The sequence below is a fragment of the Gobio gobio genome, assembly GCF_949357685.1.
Source record: "Gobio gobio genome assembly, chromosome: 23".
Classification (NCBI taxonomy): Eukaryota; Metazoa; Chordata; class Actinopteri; order Cypriniformes; family Gobionidae; genus Gobio; species Gobio gobio.
The window spans coordinates 32,761,436-32,783,769 of NC_137119.1; the positions used below are offsets into that span (position 1 = coordinate 32,761,436).

General features: G+C 38.0%; 1 protein-coding gene across 1 annotated transcript in view; it reads right to left on the reverse strand.

Annotated features, from left to right (window-relative positions):
- vav3 (vav guanine nucleotide exchange factor 3) overlaps positions 1-22,334 on the reverse strand; it is a 90,357-nt gene that overhangs the window by 60,269 nt on the left and 7,754 nt on the right. Inside the window, exon 2 of the mRNA XM_079805812.1 lies at positions 9,730-9,846. Coding sequence (XP_079661938.1) covers positions 9,730-9,846 — 117 coding nt within the window. The remainder of the gene's footprint in view (positions 1-9,729; positions 9,847-22,334) is intronic.

The window sequence follows — 22,334 nt, forward strand, 5'->3', positions numbered from 1 at the left end:
CGGTTTCGGACACCACTACAAATGGCTGTCCCCTCAATTAATGCCCTATTTAAGGGTATAGGGGGCGATTTCGGATTCAGCCTGTCTCAAACTAGCGCACGTCATCAACGTCATCATTCTCAGCCACTCCCTCTGTTCGCTGATTGGACCGGTTAAAATTTGACCGGAGAAAACCAGAGAATATACCGCAATCCCAGACGGAGTACTGAAGGAAAATGAAAATTGAGCGTAAATACGTAGGAGGGCGGAGCCAGGCTACATAAGTGTTGCACGCTGAATGAATCAGCGTTTTTGAAAGAGTTGGTTAAATGAATGCTTCAATGAATCGGCTCTGTTAAGTTAATGATCCAGAGACTAACTTGTTTCGCTCCTGCATTCGAAATGAATCAGCGCTTTTGAAAGAATTGGTTGAATGAATGATTCAATGACTCATTTAGAACTAGTTTCGATCCTGAATGAATTGCCGTTTTTTACAAATCGGTTGAATGAATGATTCAATGAATCATTTATAACTAGTTTCGATCCAGAATTAATTGGCGTTTTTTACAAACTGTTTGAATTAATGATTCAATGACTCATTTATAACTAGTTTTTATCCTGAATGAATTGCCATTTTTTTACAAATAGGTTGAATGAAATGTATATATATATAAAACTTTTTGAACAAATCTGTTGAATTAATGATTCAATTAGTCACTCATAAAGACCTACAGGCGTATTGATGTAACCTGCAGAAACAATATTTTATTGAAAATTGATTTTACTATATTTTCTTGTAATTTACACTAAGTATTTATTAAAAATTACTGGCAACTAACTGTAGTAGCCTATGACATTTATACAAATCCACAGTACATTCAGAACACATAAACAATACTGTGTGGCTGAAGTTCCTTCTGTGGCATTTTTATGATGAAGTTATGCTAAAATATTGTGTGTATGTATTATCCTTCATGTACTGCGGACTCAAAACAGTTCCTAAAAATCTGTTCCTGGCTGCATTTCAGTCGAGTGCTTAAGACCCTCATGAAAGTCTTACTGAAGAACTGTGTAAAAGGCCTTGGAAGGACATCTTTTCTAAAGAACACAGCTTTGAGCTTCACTGGAGCTGACTGGGATCCAAACAGATGGCTTGAGGGTGCGCTGGAATAAACAAAAATATCTCTAATTGGCTTTAAAAATGACACCTTCAGTATAAAGACTCACAATGCCACGCTTCCAAGGATCAAACAGCTCATAACGGCTTCAAGCGCGATTCGGCTTTTGTGTTTTTGTACCAAGCGCCCACTACAGACTGAAAAAAAAAATCTGTCTTTGCAGCCCACTTTGAAGAGATATGCCGCTTGAACATGATGTGTAAAATAGGACACTAAGGTAGTACAGAGTGTTTGATGTTTGCAGATCTTCACACAGGACCCTTAGCGGTTATGTTGAGAGGGTTAAATGCGCTCTGCAAAAAGTTCCATCTGTGATGGCACGGACCACAGCAAGGAACCATGCACACCAAAACACACACCTGACTTTCATCTTCTTAGTGAGAAACATTGGAGAGGAAGCAAGCAGCTTTAGAAGTTGTTCTGATTTTTCAGCATATTTCAGGAAATGTATGATAATTCAGATAGTTCCTCTTAAAATATGACATGGCAAAATTATGTATACATAAAAGCTTTGTTCCAGTTTTATTTTAGTAACAGTGAGATACTATTATTATTTTTTTACTTTTTTATTCGTTTTAGTTGAAGTTTCAGTAATTATGTTGCATTTTTTGTCATTTTGTATTAGTTATTGTTTTTTTATATGTCTACATGTTTTAATTAATTGTAAAATGATTAAATTATAAAATTTAAAAAAATATGTTAATGGTTTTAGTTAATTAATAACCCTGATCCTAATTAAACCGTAATTGAACCTCAAATATGACCAATTTGAAACACAAAAGCAGCAACTATGCACTTGACAGGGTTCACGACAGAGAAATATTAAGTAAAATAATAAATTTTTATCATATTTTTTTTTTCTTTTTCACAGAGCCAGATGCAATGCATTCTGGGATTGCTTCTCTGCTAAGGACCAGTGACACCTAATGTCATTTTTTGAGAGCCCAGTTCTCCCAGTGTCTTCAGATGTGTTCAAGGGTCTCAGGAAGGGTTTGGTGTCTACACACACACTTCGTCTAAACACACACCCCATCCCCCTCCGTCATGGGGCCCCATGAGTCGACCACAGGAAGCGTGAGTAAGCTCACAACTGAACCTTCAGGGAACGCCACGTAGTAAGAGGTCGACGAGTCAGGAAAGAGGAAGTGTGAATGCTTTCCAGCAGTTTACAGCTCTCTGTTCGGGGGCATGTGACTCTGTGACTTGGGTTAGACAGCCAAGCAGACAGAAAAACACAGACAGACTGACAAAGAGAGAGAGAGAGAGACAGCCACACAACCTGGGATCAGCTTCTGCCAGAAGCCTGATGCAAAACCCTACATGTAACTCCTGACATTTACATCATCTGCATACATAATGCACATAGGTATACACAACTACAACAAGTAATGCCTTATGGGATCCCAGTAAAGGATATAATACAATATAACATAACTGGAGAAATTGGAAAAATGCTAGAATTCGCCTCTGCTCAGTTCAGTGAGAGCAAGGGTATCATCAATGCGTGTCCTTGAGGAGAATCAGAGCGCTTGACACACATGCCTCCTCATATGGTGTGTGTTCTCATTCTGAGAGCCTAACACTTCACTTCGCCACACACTCTTGACTAATAGCAGATGTCAGGTGCTGTATAGTTCCTTTCAAAGAGCTCTGACACATCCCGGCATTGTACCCCTCAGGCCTGAACTGCCTCTAACACTCAACTAAACAATGATTCCGGGGTACCATCATTCAGCGTAACGTGTCTTACATTCTGCTGTGAGATTACATGGCTGTATAACACCTGCACAGTTTGCTGTTAGCATATGTTGCTAAGCTAATATGTTACTCGAACACCTTACATGAGCAACTTTTTATAAACAGTGATTCTGTCTACACTGGATGCTTCGTTATATTTATGATGAACTGACAGGAAGGACAAATGCTTTGCAATGGGCGCTTTGTCGTGCCCAGTGAGGAGAGCCTTTAGCTGTTTAGCAACAACGGTCGTGTCCGTTGTAGTCATGGTGTAATGAACACAAACTGAATTAGTCCATTTTAAAACTCATTGAATGAAATATAAGTATATATAAATCACCATCTCACACTTTTTTTTTTTACAGCAAAGACATTTTTAACTGTTGGAGAATCCTTTATGTTGCCTAAACATGCTGTCTAGGTAGGCAGCTGACTAGGTTTTTACAGACAGACCACCACAAAAGATTTTCTACAGCAACAACCACTCTGCAACTCTGCATCCATTATTGAAAAACCTTGTCACTCGATACTGGATAAGCCCCACATCCGCTCATGAACAAGAGCCTTGAAGGGCACTTCACCCTCAGGAGTATGTCTGCATATTTACAGGCTTACTTGTGCATTCATTGTCCATAATATAGTGATTAAAAGTAGTAAAGAGACAAATAAAGAGAGTGATAAGCTGGCAAAATGAGAGCAGCTATTGATTATTGTTGTTCTCCTTAGGGGCAGTGATATATTTAACTATGGAAATCCAATAGCAGGACAGATGCTCTCCACTTTGTCTCTTATTCTAGCTTCTATATTCTGAGTGATTTTCTAGTCTTAGTGGTAGTGCTGGGCGGTTTACCGGTTCATACTGAATAGCGGTTTTTATTTTTGTTATATGATTTTTTATTATACCGCAATACCGGTGTATTCCACTTAAAAAACGTTCGGAACGCAGCGCAGCGCGACACTGTTTGAGAGGAGTCCCTTTTCACTGTTGCACTTTAGTGAGGACACAGCTGAGATCGCATTACAGATTACAGCAGAGAATTCAAACAACACGCGGCGCACGCAAGAGAGCATTTTCTGCGCGGAGCGCCGCGATGACTTTAAAAACACTCACCAACTCACCACATGGATCATATATCAGATACAGACTGGAACGATGGGCAGAGGTGGACAAAGTACACAACTCCATTACTTGAGTAAAAGTAAAAGTACTACTGGTCAAATATTACTCCATTACAAGTGAAAGTTGTAAAGATAGATTTTTACTTAAGTAAAAGTACAGAAGTACTTGCTTTTAAAAGTACTTAAGTATCAAAAGTAAAAGTAAACGCATAATTTTATTATTGTTGCATTGTTGTATGAATGCACAATGTTCCATCATGGTGGTTTAAGCCAGTCATGCTCCATCTGACATGCTAGCATACCTTGAACTCATTTAAATACTTGTTTAAAAGTTACAAAGCTCTTATCAAAGTCAAAATCATACTAGAAAAGAAAGGTTTCTACATTGTGTTTATTTGACAGGATTATGTAAAACACATTTCTGAAAGGACTTTAGTTAACATTATTAGCCCAACTACGTTTGCAACTAACATCATTGTTGAACGTTAGCTATGCGTTAGCGCTGTATCCACAAGGCTATGGCAACTTGGCGGGTAAATATATAAAAATCATTTGACCGACCATACTTAATAGCCTACCAGTGTTAATTTTGACCGCAAATTGTGATTTAGTTTTAGTCATAGTCTTTTGACTATAACATTTTAGGCATCTGAATTGTTTTAGTTTTAGTCTAGTTTTAATTAACTTTAATACAATTTTAGTAGATTCAATAGACAAAAATTCAGTACTTGTGGTCTGGCGTCTGAGAGGCAGCTTTCTGTGTGCACTTTCGTGTCGTCGCACTTTTTCAGACTTATCCACGTCTGCTCTTCTGAATTTTAACTTTTAAGTATGACCATGGCGTGCACTGCGTCTGGGAACTGCTGTCTTCTATTTTGCCATCAATTGGTTAGTGTTCAAAAAATACTTGGAAATCATTTAACTTTATGTGATCCTACAAGAGTGATTACTGTTAGGCTGTCTGCAAAAAAACAAACAAAAACAAATTACGTTTTAAAGAAGAAAACAAATCATCCATTGTCTTTCAAAGCGGCTACGACTTTCTACTTCGAGGGCCTTGATAGAAATGTAGTGGAGTAAAAAGTACGATATTTGTCTTTCAAATGTAGTGAAGTAAAAGTAAAAGTTTCCAGAAAAAATACTACTCAAGGAAAGTACAGATACTCAAAAAGAGTACTTAAGTACAGTACTCAAGTAAATGTACTTAGTTACTGTCCACCTCTGACGATGGGACATATTTCATATACTCTAGTGCTCTAAACATGAACCAGCACCGTGTAAGTGCACATATTTAATCACATCTTCTTCAAATGAAATATATGTGTCCAATATAAGGACACTGATACAGCCGTACGTCTGATCACGACCGCGATGACACTGGATTATTATTATGATACACAGAAGACAATGTAGACCGAAAATTCAAAGAAGAATGGGCAAAAAAGTAACTGCTTTATTCTTTGTGTTAAACTGACGTGTGTCGTTTGTTTAGAGACTGTAGTGCTCTTAAATGTATTGAGAATATCCTTAGACCTTTTAAATGTTCTACTGCTTTTCTCCCTCATTTTGTTGTTATCCAGGGGTAGATTTTTAAAATGCATAAGGTGCCCTTTTTTTTCTCTCCATGGTCATATTTTAATATTCATGTGTCTGTAATTTGAGACCTTTTTTTGCAGACCTGTAATTTGAAGGTCCACGGCATCATTTTGTGAGGGCTTTGTGGGACTTTATTAATTCTAGTGTGGAATTTTTCTACAATATTCACTCATCATGACAGTAAAATAGGACATTCTAGTCAATCTACTGCAGTATTTCCTCTCTCAATCAGCAGAAAATGTGGTTAACACCCGGTCATGCATGGAGAAAAAATGCCGTCATATACTGCAAAAGCGGTATCATTTAGAAAAAAAACGTCATATACATTTTTGGTCATACTGCCTAGCACTACTGAGTGGTTCTGTCTTCGGATCTTCTATCTCCTCCAAAACCAACAAGTATTCGACATATGTACAAACTGACAGATTTGATCATGTACAGTGCTAAATATGATCCATCTTCACCTCAACAACACTGACAGTTTATAAGAAACGACATTCACAAGAACCCACAAGATTTACTGGTCACTCATTTCGACACAATTCCTTAGGAAATTCTGCGACTTCGCCACTTTAGCTCAAGGTTCACCAAACTAACTGAAATGTAGGAGAATGCAAAGTCAGCCTGTGCACTGAAAATGCAGAAGCAAAGACGACATATCTTAACTTATTTCCATTCAATTGTCAGCAGCATGTGGCTCAGAATAGAGTAGAAGTGCTGATGATGGGATCACATGACTGATGTTACAATAACATCATGGGATATGGCACATCGAGCATGTAAGCAAATGCGCAGTTATTACATCAAATGTAAGTGCCTGAAAATCTAACAGCTGCTTGTTTGAGACTCCAAATGATTTTCTTCATGAAACAATAAAAATAAGGTCAATTTTTTTCCCCATGATGCTCCAGGGGACTTTCCATGAAATGCACCTGCTAAATAGTACTTGACTTGAAACAAATCCATTTCATTTAATTGAAATAATAAGTCCTAATTAGCCATTTAGCAAAGAGAGATTACGTTTCTGCTCTGATTGGAGGATATAATCAGTGGATAAATAGATGAGACAGAAAGTAAGAGAACAGCTGGATGAATGAGAAAGGAGGAGGTTTATGAAAGGAATGATTTAGTTGAGCTGTCACTCTGGCTGTAAACATATAGACAAACATCGATCAAGCTTACAGCCCTGAAGCGCAAAAGCGTATTACTGGAGATCAACCGTTACGATCTATCAGCCAGTGAGAAAACACGTCATCACAACAGGCAACCCTGACAGCACAAAGAAACAGATGAAAAAAGAAATGTATTTAAAAGTGGAGATCTATTTAAATGTCAGCGAACATTCTAATACACTCATGCAAACTTAATATAGATTTAATAAAAATATGTATTTATTTAATACATTATGTATTTTAATGATTCAATTAAAATCTATTTTTATTTATACATTTACAAAAACTTTATTTTTCTACTTTTAAAAGCAATTTTACCGCAATTATTTTGTGACCTACTGTACCAATGTTATTTTATTCCAAACTTCTCATTGAAATTGTTTTCAGAACATTTGTGCTGCACTTGTGATAAAACAAGTGTTGGCAGATTTGCCCATAGCGAGTGTCAGATGAATGAGGCAGATGTTTTTTCAGTCATGTGGAAAAAATCGGTGATGTCTTACGGAGTGTCTAAATGTGTGTGTGAAGACTTTTCCCTTTCTGTGCTTACGAATACATAGAGACTATATGAGATAAGAGAATCGACAGATGTGAGTGTACGGGATGCAGCTGTGGAAAAGATCACATGACATAAGCTCTACTACATGTCTGATAGTGAACTAAATGGTATCAAACTGTCTAAACATTGCACGTTATATATAAGCAGGGTCAAGTGTACATGAGCCCCTTGCATGCACAACAAGGGCAAAGACGATTTCTTTGCCAAAAGACACATTAGCTCTAACTTCAACTTTGCAAAAAAGCTTTTGGAAATATTTAGTTTAACTTTGAAGCCACATCTATTTTTAAAGCACTAGGATAAATGAGTAGGTGAAACACCTCAAATGAGTGACAGTTCACTCAAATGGTCGATTTTGGCACTCCATTTGCTTTCTGTAACGAGTCCAGACGCAGCAGGGGTTGCATTTTATGGGGCAGCAAGCACTTTAAAAAAAAAAATATATATACACTATATTGCCAAAAGTATTGGGACACCCCTCCAAATCATTGAATTCAGGTGTTCCAATCCCTTCCATGGCCAAAGGTGTATAAAATCAAGCACCTAGGCATGCAGACGCTTCTACAAACATTTGTGAAAGAATGGGTCGCTCAGTGAATTCAAGCGTGGTACCGTGATAGGTTGCCACTTGTGCAATAAGTCCATCTGTGAAATTACCTCATTATTAAATTTTCTACGGTCAGCTGTTAGTGGTATTATGACGAAGTGGAAGCAATTGGGAACAACAGCCACGAAGTGGTAGGCCACATAAAATCACAGAGCGGGGTCAGTGCATGCTCACAGTGCGCAGAAGTTGCCAACTTTCTGCAGAGTCAATAGCTACAGACCTCCAAACTTTGTGTGGCCTTCAGATTAGCTCAAAAACAGTGTGTAGAGAGCTTCATGGAATAGGTTTCCATGGCCGAGCAGCTGCATCCAAGCCTTACATCACCAAGTGCAGTGCAAAGTGTCGGATGCAGTGCCACGCCGCCACTGGACTCTAGAGCAGTGGAGACGTGTTCTCTGGAGTGACAAATCATGCTTCTCTGTCTGACAATCCAATTGAACGAGTCAGGGTTTGGAGGTTGCCAGGAGAACGGTACTTGCCTGACTGCATTGTGCCAAGTGTAAAGTTTGGTGGAGGGGGGATTGTGGTGTGGGGTTGTTTTTCAGGGGTTGGGCTTGGCCCCTTAGTTCCAGTGATAGGAACTCTTAATGCTTCAGTGTACCAAGGCATTTTGGACAATTCCATGCTCCCAACTTTGTGGGAACAGTTTGGGGATGGCCCCTTCCTGTTCCAACATGACTGCGCTCCAGTGCACAAAGCAAGGTCCATAAAGACATGGATGAGCGAGTTTGGTGAGGAGCAACTTGACTGGCCTGCACAGAGTCCTGACCTCAACCCGATAGAACAGCTTTGGGATGAATTAGAGCGGAGACTGTGAGCCAGGCCTTCTCGTCCAACATCAGTGCTTGACCTCACAAATGTGCTTCTAGAAGAATGGTCAAAAATTCCCATAAACACACTTCTAAACCTAAAAAAGAAGAGTTGAAGCTGTTAAAGCTGCATAGGGTGGGCCAACTCCATATTGAACCATACGGATTAAGAATGGGATGTCATTAAAGTCATGCGCATGTAAAGGTAAGCGTCCCCAAACTTTTGGCTTGTTTACCTCCCTGGGGAGAAATATTACATGATCTCTCACAATATCACACAACAATCTGAATTCAACGTCTGCTGCTCACGTTTCACAGCAGGTGAGAGAGAACAGAGAGGTCGCTGAGGTTGCATGCATTAGGAGGCCCGTTGGGGTTTAGGGGCTCTTGACTATATTGATCAGTGCAGTACCAGGCCTGGGGCTAAACATCTGCCTGGGCCAATATGCTCACTAATACACAGTTAAAACTAGACATGGTTTTACTTTCTAAACACACATATGTCCACATACAGTCAAGTCCAACAAGCATGCAAACTAATTTGAAGATGTAATACATCTAGACAATGGTGCCACATGCCCTGCTGTCATTCACTGATCTTTAATTAAACTGAAGAGTGGACTAAATAAGCAGCAAGGTGAGACGTAGACACTGAGACTTTATTACAGCAGACCGACCGCCTACAAAGAGCTAAGCATCTCGGAACATTGTCAACTGAGATACAACACCACAAAAAACACAGACTAATGTCAGGAAAGTCAAACACCACCCTCCTGTCTTTCCCACATCTGTGACCGAGGCTGAAGCTACAGCATAAACTGTTATGGATTATCATGCCATGGAATCATGTCAGTTTGATGATGCTTGGAAACAGAACGAGTAAATATGTCAGCGCATTATGGGACAAGTGCAAAATGATTGTGTGTGCCTACGTGTTTCAAACAAGAGAGTTGAAAGTGAAATTGCATCTTACCTTTCCGAAATCTCGAACGTCAAACAAATCGAAAGCCTCAAACAGCTCGCTCTTCTTCATCCCGAATATCTCTGAGCAGGCGTGCAAAAATGTCCTGATGTTCTTCAAGCAGAGGAACTAAACAGAAATTAAAGGCATATGTTATATTAAAGAGGCATATTTAATGTTTAAATTACCTTTATTGTAATTAATGGCTTTGAAGTGCCATTTTTGCATCAACAACATCTGAAGGACACTAAAAAAAATTACAAGCCTATTCTAACTATATTTATTTAATCAACCAAAAAAATTATTTGAAGATAGTATATCATTTATGAACATTTTAATGTATATGCATTTACTCCACATGATCATAGTAGTCATAGAGAATATATTTTAACTGAATTTGTTTTATTCATATTTATCAAAAAACTAGTTTTATTTAAAAATGGGTACTTATTTACATCAAAAACGTTTTAAATAAAATAAAGACGTGAAAGTGACACCATTTGTGTTTTGAGAAGCAGGTTTTGCAAGTTAGCAAACTAATGTTTTTAAATCTCACAAAAAATAACTTTCCAAAATAGAAAAGTCACACATTTTATAGTATGACTCAATATTTTTGTCAAACATTCCCAAATTCAATTCAAAATTACGGCATATGACAACTATAACTATAAATACCATATTGGAGAACAAGACTAACCACAGAAAAGCCAGCATTTAATTCTCTTTTCTTATTTCATGCGATACTTGATCTGAATCATGACTAATGAGTTTACCAAACAGCAAAAGACTGGCAAACACATTCATTTATAGAGTGAAATGAGATGAGTCTCCAACACAAGCTGTTGCATTAAGCAGACACCTGTGTTGACTCATGACCACAGCTCTGTTACAAAACGGATACTTTATCAGAACTCTAGATCCAGAATCTGACCACAAAACTCTACGGTAACTGCAAGCTATCAAAAGCCATAATCCACAGTCCTTGTGGTCTTTTGAGAGAAAAATATTACAGTAATGTTATATAAGTGAGTTTTATTAGTGAAAGTATTGCCATACAAGTCTACATTTAGTTTTTCATTATATTAGCAATATTGTTCAGTCAGTATTGCATAAAATACATTTAAAAAAGACTAAAATGTACATAACCCTCAGTTACTAACGACACCTGCTAACTTGCAATTTTTAAAAAAAACTTTTTAAGTTATTAATTTATAACTAATAATGATTTTGTATTTATTACAGCTATCCCTTATTTAATGTTTTTGTTTTTTAATTATTATTCAAAACAATAATGGTATATTTTTAAGTATTAATAAAACAATAATTAAAAAAATAAGGTAACACTTTATGTGACGAATACTTCTAAAGCATTTATCTCGGTACATTCTCAACATTTACTACATTATTAAAAAATCAAAAGATGTATCTGTTAATATTATTTAATAGACCTGAGCTAACATGAACTAACAATGAACAGTTAGATTTTTATTAACACATTTTTTTTTATTAAGATGAATACATACTGTAATGTATGTATTGATCATTGTTAGTTAGTTAATACATATGTACTAATGGAACCTCATTGTAAAGTGTTTATAGTGCTGCACGATTATGACAAAAATAATTGATAACTCAGATTGTATGTGTCTGAAAGAAGAATGTCATATACACCTAGGATGACTAGAGGGTGAGGAAATCATGGGCTAATTTTCATTTTTGGGTGAACTATCCCTTTAATTACGATTATCACAATTTACATTGATTGAATGATGAAAAACTTGTATTGTTTTTCTATAGCATTACGCCTCAAATGCCAAATATACATTGGTTTGGTTTCTTTAAATTCTCTAAAAATCTTAAAAAATATGCATTGTATCATAATATTACAATAATGTAATATAACAATAATTTCCTGTGGAAAGAAAAAAACAACATCTTAAGCACACAGAATAATGTAAGAATAATGTACGTTTTTTGCGCCTTTGAACGATTACATAATTTTGGCATTCGTAATTGTAATCATGATTACAAATTTGATTAATTGTGAAAAAAATTCAATTTTGTTTGTTTTTCAAAAATGATATACAACACAAATGTACAGTACAAATGTACATAAAACACCATTCAGTACAGTAGTTAGTATACACTTAAAGGTGGGGTAAGTGGGGTAAAACTGCTTTAGAAAAGTGTCTCAGGCCGAGTACCAAAACAAACGTATAGCCAATCAGCAGTAAGGGGCGTGTCTCCTAATGACGGGGAGAAGAGAGCGCTCAGTGCACGTCATTATTCAAAAGACACGACAATGGATGGACATTAGCCGAGCGATGATAGAAAGAGAGAGATGGCAGATAAAAAACAAATGTGGAAGATGTCTGTGGAACAAAAGAAGGCTTACGATCAGGCAAGAAGTAGGACCTGTGTAAATATCAAATCAGCTTTCCAGCGCTGGAGAGAACTCAAGGAACGAAGGCCGAGGTTGCTTTATTTCTTCTCGATAGGCGGGTAACATTGATTTTGTGTAGTTTCACAGAACTAATACTATATGCTGGCTTTTGCTTGAATATGGTCATGTGTCATGTTTGCTTGCTTGTCCATTTGCGATCGTTCACTTCAGCTATGATTCATTTCCACAGCGTATAAACCTGGAGCGTCTAAACCTCCTCCACTGTCTGTTTCAAGCGTCAGCTCTCAAAGTGTGTCCGAAAAGTAAGATAATATACTCCTAATAAATGTTTGTTTCCTTTGTTTCCTCTTTTCGCGATCGATATAACCCTCCAATTCATTGTAATATGTTCATTAGTTGGGCCGTCATGCTCGCGTGTTTGTGTTTTTGGGATGTAAGGGATTACTTTTTCGCTGAACATTCGACCTGGATTACCATAATAACACACATTGCTTTCACTTATTGATGACATCATACCCTCGGCCGGCTGGCACAGCAGATTCCTCCATAGTCGTTGCCTGGATTACGCATGTGTGGGGCGGAGCTATCAAAATAGGGGCGTGTTTGTTTTGGTGAGTTGAAATTAACATCGGTTACTTAAAGCACAAATGATGACAAATGACAAAAAAGTCAGTTTTTGCAGTTTTGTAAAGTTGTTATCTGTAATTTCCTTTTCCAGTTTGTGCAAAATGCCTAAGTGACAACAGACACAGGACATTTTCATCAACAGTGCAGAAGTGTTCTCACAACAACCCATAAAAAAACGATTATAATCTTAATGGATGTCCTGTTATGGTCTGCAGTTCAACACCTTTACCCTCTCGCTGGGCACGTCCACAAGAATGTGTCCGTTTCCACCAGTTATATTATCACCCGCCATCTGTCGGTAGCCGTACGTCGCCTGTCAAGCACTTGAAAAAGAGTTTCACATCTTGCTGCAATGCCAAATCTCAAGCAACAAGAGGAAGTGAATACATCAAGTCTCCGTGTTTTGTGCGGCAGCTGCACCTGTGATTTCTTGAAACTTATGTGAAACTCTAACCTCCATGAGAACAAGGACGCTCAGCCCTTAACCTGAAATCAGACTCGTCCTCTGGCATTTGATGTGTAGAAAACATCAGCCTGGCAAATTCATAAGGCCAGCTTTTTCTCGCATACGAACTAATAAGTCTTATCTGCGAGAAGCTTGCAGATCAAAAGCGACACATGCACCGCCTCTCAGTTCCCATTCCCCATCTACAGATGGCTTCACCAGAGGCCTAGAGCCGCACTTATGCACAGATAAGACAAGCAAATGTTCAGCAAGCAAATCTACTTGATTGTTTACACTTGTTTGGTTTCAACACATTATCAGAAAGGCACATCTTGTGGTTGCCCTGGAGTCTTTAGGAGTCCTGCAGGGTCTGAAGGAAGCTAGATAGAAACAGAGAGGAAGAGAAAAAGAGAGCGAGAGTAAAATGAAGGCAAACATTTAACACATGATGTGCCTGTAGACACTTTCAGTGCCGTTTTCTGCATTACAGCCGCCTCGTCCTTTTCAACCAAACACGGCTTTCAAATCTATCCTTGTAGAAAACTGATATTCCATCTACTACTGCACTGTCGGATCTCTGCGGGAAACTCAAGAGATGTCTTTTCCTACTTCTCCTGAAGGGCGTACTGAGACTAATACTGGATGTATAGCATTTCATCCATAATAAATACCATATGTGAAACAGAATGCTAGATGGCTTTGAAGATAGATACTGATTCAGGTTTAAAGGGACATACCATAAAAAATGTATGGATTATTTTACAGTTGTTTCAAAATAAAAGAGTGTGATACACTACGTAGAGTATGGTTGGGAATTGAGAGCTGGTTCTTATTTTGCAATTATACTGCATGACATATTGTTTTCTGCACAACGAATGACTGCTCAGGAAAGGTTCAGATCAAGTCGCCGACTTGCTCATGCTTAACGACCACAACAACCACCGATTTGTCTGCAATCGGGGGGTTCGCACTGGGGCGGAAAGGGGGGAAAGTTAGGACTATTCTAAGGGCCCACGCACTTTTGAGGCCCCAGGGATCGGTTTTATTAGTAGTAATAGTACTTGTAGTAATGTAATAGAAATTATAAATGTATAATCTACCAAAAAGTAACAAATAAAACAATTACTCACCCAGTTTTTTATATGTATTTATGGTATATGTTTATTTGCGGAGCTTCCATTGCTGTAATGTTAGCGCTATTTGTGTTGCTAACCACTGCCTGATAGTCTATTCAATAGGATATGTTTTTAGATATATTTCAGTCTTTTTTCAGACAAGTATTTTCAGTCTCATGTCCGTCTGCGTCAAGCATTCACTGTGTTTTCGTTCATTTTTGTGCATGCGAGCCAGAAAGATATTCAAGCAGATAGAGACAGAAAAGCGCATCCTGTTGTTTTCTTTATTTTCAAAGGCATGACATTTTGTAGTCATTTTTAATGCACACAAATAAAAAATAGACAATTTGCCGTTTTGAAAGATGTACTCTTCTGTATGACCATAAATAACAGAGTATTAAGTTGTTTCCACTGCTGAGGGAAAAATCCAAGTGATCGCCCCGGCACCTTGCGCGCATAATATGTCAGTTCTAGCACTGCCAATTTGACATTGCAGCCTGTTCATTATCAAAATGTATATACCGAACATGTAAAAAGTTCTGCAGGCTTTATGTTCACAGCTGCTGAGCGTGAATTCCAGCGTGACGCTTCAGTTACTGGTCATAAAGTGCAAGATAAGCTAAACTAAACAGCTCTGTTACGATAGAAGTTTTAAACAAGCGGCAGAAACAATCAGTTTGAAAATGAGAATAGTATTGTGCTATTTAACACAGATATAGGCTACATAGTATATCATTAAATTGCAGACAAAGATTTTGGATTGCTAGGTTGGCTTGTATGTTTGGTGCGGTAGGTATTGTAGTCTAGAACTACAATAACCATCATGTTTACACACAACGCCTCTGCACTTATTTTTCTCAACATGGGGGCAGGAGAGCTGTCAGTCAAATTAATTTGAAAAAGTAACTCATATATTTTGTTGTAAATTTGAAAAGTAATGCATTACTTTACTAGTTACTTGGAAAAAGTTATATTATTACGTAACTCAAGTTACTTGTAATGCATTACCCCCAACACTGCTTATAAGCTCACTTGTAGTAGAGATGCACTAGTTGTTAAATGCACTCTTACACTTATAGTACACTTAAACATTTACTTTTATATACTAAAAGTGTGCCAATTTAGTCCCAAGAAGTTTACTAGTAGTATATTGATATTAGTATACTTACTACACAAAGTATACTTAAAAATATACTTGAACATTACTTTAGTATACTTAATAAAATGAACTTGAAGTAGGCTATACTTTTTTTTCGTAAGGTAGCTAATAGCTAACAGAGCTAAAAGACAATGAAACTACAGCTCATTGCAACTCTTTTAGAGCAAGAAACCTGAACTTATAATACAATGCTATAAAACGTGGATTATATGGCTCCTTTTAAGTCCAAGAGCAGAATGAAGGGTTCACATCAGTAAGGCTTTCAAGAAGAAGGCTGAAGCTTTAAAATGATTCACTGAAATTGATTCTAGGAAAGTCCTGACATCCTCTTAACAGCAACGGTTCCAAAAGCACCAAAAAATCTCATTCAGAAGAAAAAGGAAGTCAAAGGTGTTGTAAATCAATGGCTTCAGGCACTTTTACAGAGTTACGTCCTGTGCAGAGAGCACCAGCTGTGAACCGTGAGCAGCTTTTAGCCTTAGTTTAACCAAGCAGACAGCTAAGCAAGCTGTCTTGTCAAAACAATGTGCTGGATGAAGCATCGGTCTGCGAAGATGCTTTATTAAAAATGCTTGCAAGAGAGCACTGTGGGTAGAAAGTGACCAAGAGCATCAACTTGACAGTCAGCAGGGCATGCTAGCACTGAAATGTTCTCCATAAAATATGCTTTGTTCAATACATTTATGAGCTCTATTTATCTGACATCTGTTCTATGGATTGCAATGGTTTTATGAATTGTAAATGTAGTCTGTAAATGCTCTCCAAAGCCGCTTAACAACAGTCTGATGAAATCTCCATTTAGCAATATCGATGCTAACAACAATGGTGTTGTGTAGTGGTAGAGGGGTTATGCGCCATTCAGAATTCAGCTGGGAATGCCTTATATATTGGATGGATGGATGGATGGATGGATACTCTTCCTCTCATTCTCATTCAAATTTCAATTAAACCTTCAATGGGCCGTGGCCAATTCAATTCACATAAAGGGAGTCAAATCTTCTGTTCAAAATGTCACACAACCCTGGTGGGTACAAATCTAAACCAGCAGATGAAAAGATACAGGTTCAAATTCCACAAGGGTTGATCGACTGTATGTACTATCACCATCCCATCATAACCTTCAGCGCCCCAGGGAAACCGTCCCTGTAATATGGACACTGTTAGTCACTGTGGATAAAAGCTTCTGCTAAACATCTATGTTAGACCTTTGAAAATAGCTAACTCAAAGGTTAAGCTTGCATTTTTGTTAGCATCATATGGGATTCTATAGCAAATATTTCAGATGTGCTTAGCATTATCTCATAGCAGTTTGGTGTTTAACAAAGCAATATTCTAACCCCCAAGAAATCAATGTTGACCTTGGATACATGCATTCTATTGATTTTCTTAGCATATTTCCGATGCAACAACTGATTGTTCTTATTAAGTATTGGTGCTTGTTTTGAACCGCACATGGCATCGCATTTTGTAAAACGGACAGGAGGGGCAGAGGATAAACACTGGCTGGTGGCTAAATTGTGATCACTGGCAGATCCGTGGTGAATTGCCCTTCACAGGGCAGTGCACACGGGCTACTGCACACCACGCTGGGAGAAGTGAACCGTCAGGGCAATGTGAGAGATGTCCGATGGTCAGTATCACACAGCCTGTGCTATTACAAACAAAAAATTCCTGTATACAACAGAACACACTGCAAGGAATACTGTTTCCCACAATGCACCATGTCTTCCATTTTGAATAAACAAATAGTCCAAAAGCAATATCATCAGCAATCTTTAACATTATTTTTTCACACAAAATAGACACAACTAGACACCACTCTCGAAATTAAACATAAGAACTAACAACTGCACACATATGTTATTGTTTAACATGCTTTTTTATTTTGAGTATACTATGATATGTTTGTGGATGTAGTCCCATCATGCTAGGAATGAGCTAAAACATGCTGGCAATTTGTTAGTTAATGCTAGCAACATGCTGAATAATGATAGAAATGTGTTAAAACGGGCTAACTGTTTGTTAATTCATGTAAGCAATGTGTTAAAACATGCTAGCAATGTGCTAATGCATGCTAACAACATGTTAAAACATGTTAATGTGTGAATATCTATCTATCTCTGTCTGTCTATATATCTCTGTCTGTCTGTCTGTCTGTCTGTCTGTCTGTCTGTCTGTCTGTCTGTCTGTCTGTCTGTCTGTCTGTCTATCTATCTATCTATCTATCTATCTATCTCTGTCTGTTTATCTATCTCTGTCTGTCTGTCTGTCTGTCTGTCTGTCTGTCTGTCTGTCTGTCTGTCTATGTATCTATATATCTATGTCTGTCTGTCTGTCTGTCTGTCTGTCTATCTATCTATCTATCTGTATGTATGTCTGTCTTTCTCTATCTGTCTGTCTGTCTTTAAAAACTATGTCAACTTACTTCAAACTTAAAACCTTCTGACTTTGAATCTACTTCTACTTCTACTTTCTGGTCAGGCTTTCTCAAGCCAACTTCAATGTTTGTCTCGACAAACTTTTCTATCAAGTTATTATTGGTGGTAGTACTAGTAGTAGTAGTTGTATTAGTAGTAGTATTTATTAGCCAATTGTACGGTGCGCCCTTTTTTTCTCTACTAAAATTACAAAAAAATGTTAAAGCTCATCTCTCTTTCACTATATATAACTCCCTCAAATGCTACAAATCTGATCCTTGCTGTAGGGCACATGCCAAGTTATGTTTGTGTACTTATGTAATTTGTACTTCTAAGGGAAGAAGTATGACTGTTCCATTCACAAAGAGCTTAAAATTGTCATCTATAACAATCCATTTGATACGTTTTGGCAGAAAGTGTCTGAATGCACTTTAACTGCACTCAAAATGTCAATTCTCTTATTTTATCTCTGGGGCTTCAATTTACAGATGCATAAGCACTTTGAAATGAAATTTGATATTAGTGCTTCTCTGGCATCCTGGTGAAATTCTACCAGTGCCACTGCATTTTTACAGCTCCCGTTTATGGCCTATTTTTAACCTGACTGAGACAAGATAATGCCCATTTCATTGTGCGCTGTGATGTCATTGCTCCGCGTAGGGTCTAAAGTAAAGGCTGCTGCACTGCTGCAGGATGTGTGCATGCATTTACGTGAGCACCGCTGACCTATCAGTTTCTACCAGTGGCGGCTACTGGTCTGTCAGAGAGGGGAAGCTCATTTTCGGCCTACATCATAAAATTGTCTATTTATTTAAAAGTAAATTCTGCCCTACGTTCCTTTTCAAGAAAATGGTCTGTGACCCTGTCGTACCAACTAGGAGTCTTTTCAAGTGACTTGAGTGTCCTCTCAAGAGGCATGGCCAGCAGTACATTTTATTTGTCACAGCACTTCCAGTCAGCCAGCTAACTTTGTTATACCAGGAGAGCTGAAAAGACCTGTTATTTTTCCCTATCTTTTGCACTAAATCAATCTTAGGTGTTGATCTGCTGTTTAATTCTAAGTTTTTCCTCGTAAGGAACACTTTTAAATGGCTTCGCCAAAATCAGGTCGACAATATTAGCACCGTCTGCCATCGTGCGCAGTTTCACCCACAACGCCAGCCTAGCCTACTAACGTTATATGAATGAATGAATGAATGAATGAATGAATGAATGAATGAATGAATGAATGAATGAATGAATGAATGAAGGAGTGAATAATTGAAGTGAATAAAAGAAGTGTATAATTGTGTGAAATGTATGATGAAAATCAAGCAATTTCGCCAAGCAAATATCAAAGAAATAGGTTGCAGCAGTTTTTATTTCGACTGAACTTGAGAAATCAGCGATGGGACTGAGCGCGAATAGCTTCAGTGATTCCTTATAGTACAGAATCGCTGTCAGTCAAAAGGAGATGCAGTCTTTCGACAGACCCTCCAATCATCACGCAGAAGCTCGGAGTCCGGGCCAGCCCACTCCCCATTCACCCCCAGAGACGCTGAGCGTCCGTGGGCAGGACATAATCGCAGCGTTTATCCAATGACCGTCTAGTTTCGAAGCGCTGAAAAAAACCGTTCAAAGCAGCCCCATTGAAGTCAATGGACGCTGGGCTTCAATAGGGAAATGCACTGTGACGCTGCGGGAATGTATGAGAAGGAAATCGAGTCAGCCGACCTGCTATATGTAACTGATTCTGAACGAACTCGTCTTTGAGATGAACGTTTTCTAACGCATTTTTAGTCAATAAAATGTTAATACAATAGTACATATTTGACCATTAATTTTGTGACATTATAAGGGAAGCCGAGCTTCCCTTGCAGTCTTAAAGAAATCGCCACTGGTTTCTACATGTAGTCATCATCAAAAAGGCCATTCTGCCATGTGAGCACAAAATAGGATATTGCTGTTTTTATTGGCCGCTTAAATGGTTGCACAATTGGATACTACAATTAAATCTCCTCATTAATGACCGTCTCTGTTCACTTTAATGGCATCAGCGCAGACGGTAAATGCTTTTACAATGTTCCGAATACAATTCAAATCTCATAAGAGTGCTGGGTAGGTTTTCCAAACATAATAATCATGGATTTTCTGCAACAAAAGAGCTCTGCCTGAAAATGGAAATGTCTGCCTTCATTTACAAATCCTAATGCATGCATGCATCCCTCTGTGACCAGCGTAATTCGCACATTACTGTGCAAAAATCCAGTTCAAATCTGAACTGTAAATGTGTGATTCACACTGTCTATGGAGAGTATCTTTATTCATCCTGATCCCCAACCATTTACAGTAGAGCCTGTTACCTTGGTGACAGAAGGAAAGGTCAGTTTCAGAGAGAGAGAGAGAGAGAGAGCAATCTGACTGGACTTACTAGACCTTGCAAAGATTTGTGCCTCCTGAAAAATGTGCATTAATATGCATGACATGCTGTTTCTGCATAGTTTTATTCCTGTAGTGTGATGTAGTGACTTTCAGTGTTACTACTGAACATACTTTGGGTTAGGAACCTAAACAAACCTATATATGTATTCAATTATGGCATGTAACACCATACTATTTGTGCTACTGACACGAAATGAGGCTTCTGAGAAATGAAATAATGTACTTATGCGCTTACCAGTATATAACCACAGAGAGCATTTTAGGAACCACCTAGAAATGAACCAACAGCCATAACCGGCTGACCGGCTGACACCGCCTGGTTCACACCAACTATAATAGCGTCCATCCACAACACAATATCATTCTGTTTATTCTAAGCGACCATCTGTCACTTTAAATGCTTGAGGTCTTTAAAGCAGGGTGGATTCTGATTAGCTGGAGAAAAAAAATCGCTCTGAAAGTGATTTCAAGGATATAATTTATCTATGCCGTTATCATTATAGTAGTGGTGTGTCTGAAGATGATACGATTTGATTTTGGTGGAAATCGGACAAATTGTCTAGGAGGAGTTCGAAAAAAGTAGGTTTTGAAAGAAGATCAAAATGGCGGACAGGAAGTTTGGCTTCAAATAATGCGCTTATGCGCTTACCAGTACATAACCACCAAGAGCACCTTAGAAACCACCTAGAAATGAACCAACATTCACAAGCACATTCACACCAACTTTAGCATCCATCAATATCATTCTGTTTATTCTAAATGCACACTGCAGTTCTGTCATCTGCCAATTTTAATGCTTGAGGTCTTTAAAGCAGGATGGATTCTGATTCCAACGATATAATTTATCTATGCCGTTATTGTCATAGCTGTGGCATGGACTCTGCTATTCTTTTATATTTAGAACGATTTTTAGAACTATATCTTTATCGTTATAGTTATCATCCTTGGTGTGAATGGGCCTTTAGAGCTGCATGATTTGGTGGAAAACAATCAAATTGTGATTTTCTTTTATGCTTTACTTGCTTTGTAGGACTGCACAATTTGGTCAAAAATGTTGTGATTATATATCAATATGACTATAAACTCATGACATCATGGCTGGGTGCATCAGACCAACTGCAACAATGAGCAATTAAAGACATATTAAGATCATTTTAGGCAAAATGGCTGAAAAACCATAAATACAGTCACAAGTAATATGATTTAATGGTTTATCACTTCCGAACAATAGGTGGTGCAGTGACCAAATTGATGTAGTGTGGTCAGAGTGAGGTGACAATGACACAAGTTTGGTGGCAATATGCCAATGCATTGCAGAGATACAGCCTCAGAGTCATTTTGGCATTATGCCTCAACTTTGTTGTTGCGGTATACAAAAAAAAAAACGTTTTGTTTTTTGACACAAAATCCCTACGTTTTTGTTGACATGATCTGAAGATGATACAATTCGATTTTGGTGGAAATCGGACAAATGGTCTAGGTGGAATTCGAAAAAGTAGGCTTTGAAAGAAAATCAGTATGGCAGACAGGAAATTTGGCCGACTATGGCAAAATTGGTATCTATGTTCTCGGCATGACCTAAGGAATCTATTAAGACCCTTACAATAATACAAGGAATCTATTAAGACCATTACAATAATACAAGGAATCTATTAAGACCATTATAATAATCTATTACAATAGGCTAATATAATCAGAAGTTATTAACATAACATTTTAGAACATTTCATTATTACTTTTGACCACAAGGTGGCGCTGCCATGGAACTTTTTGAGTACTGTCGGGATATGGTGCTGAAGACACATACCGAGTTCCGTAACGATATGCCAATGCGTTCATAAAATAAAGCATTAAATTACTAAATTCAAAATAGCCGATGCCCAAAATGGCCGATATAGCAAAATTGGCCACATGATGGAAAATTACGTCATAGGGTGCAATCGAATCGTCTTGAACCAAAGAAAATTTTGTTTTTAGCCCTTACGGTCCAAAAGTTATTAGCATAAAGTTGCGTGAGTGCAACTTTGGA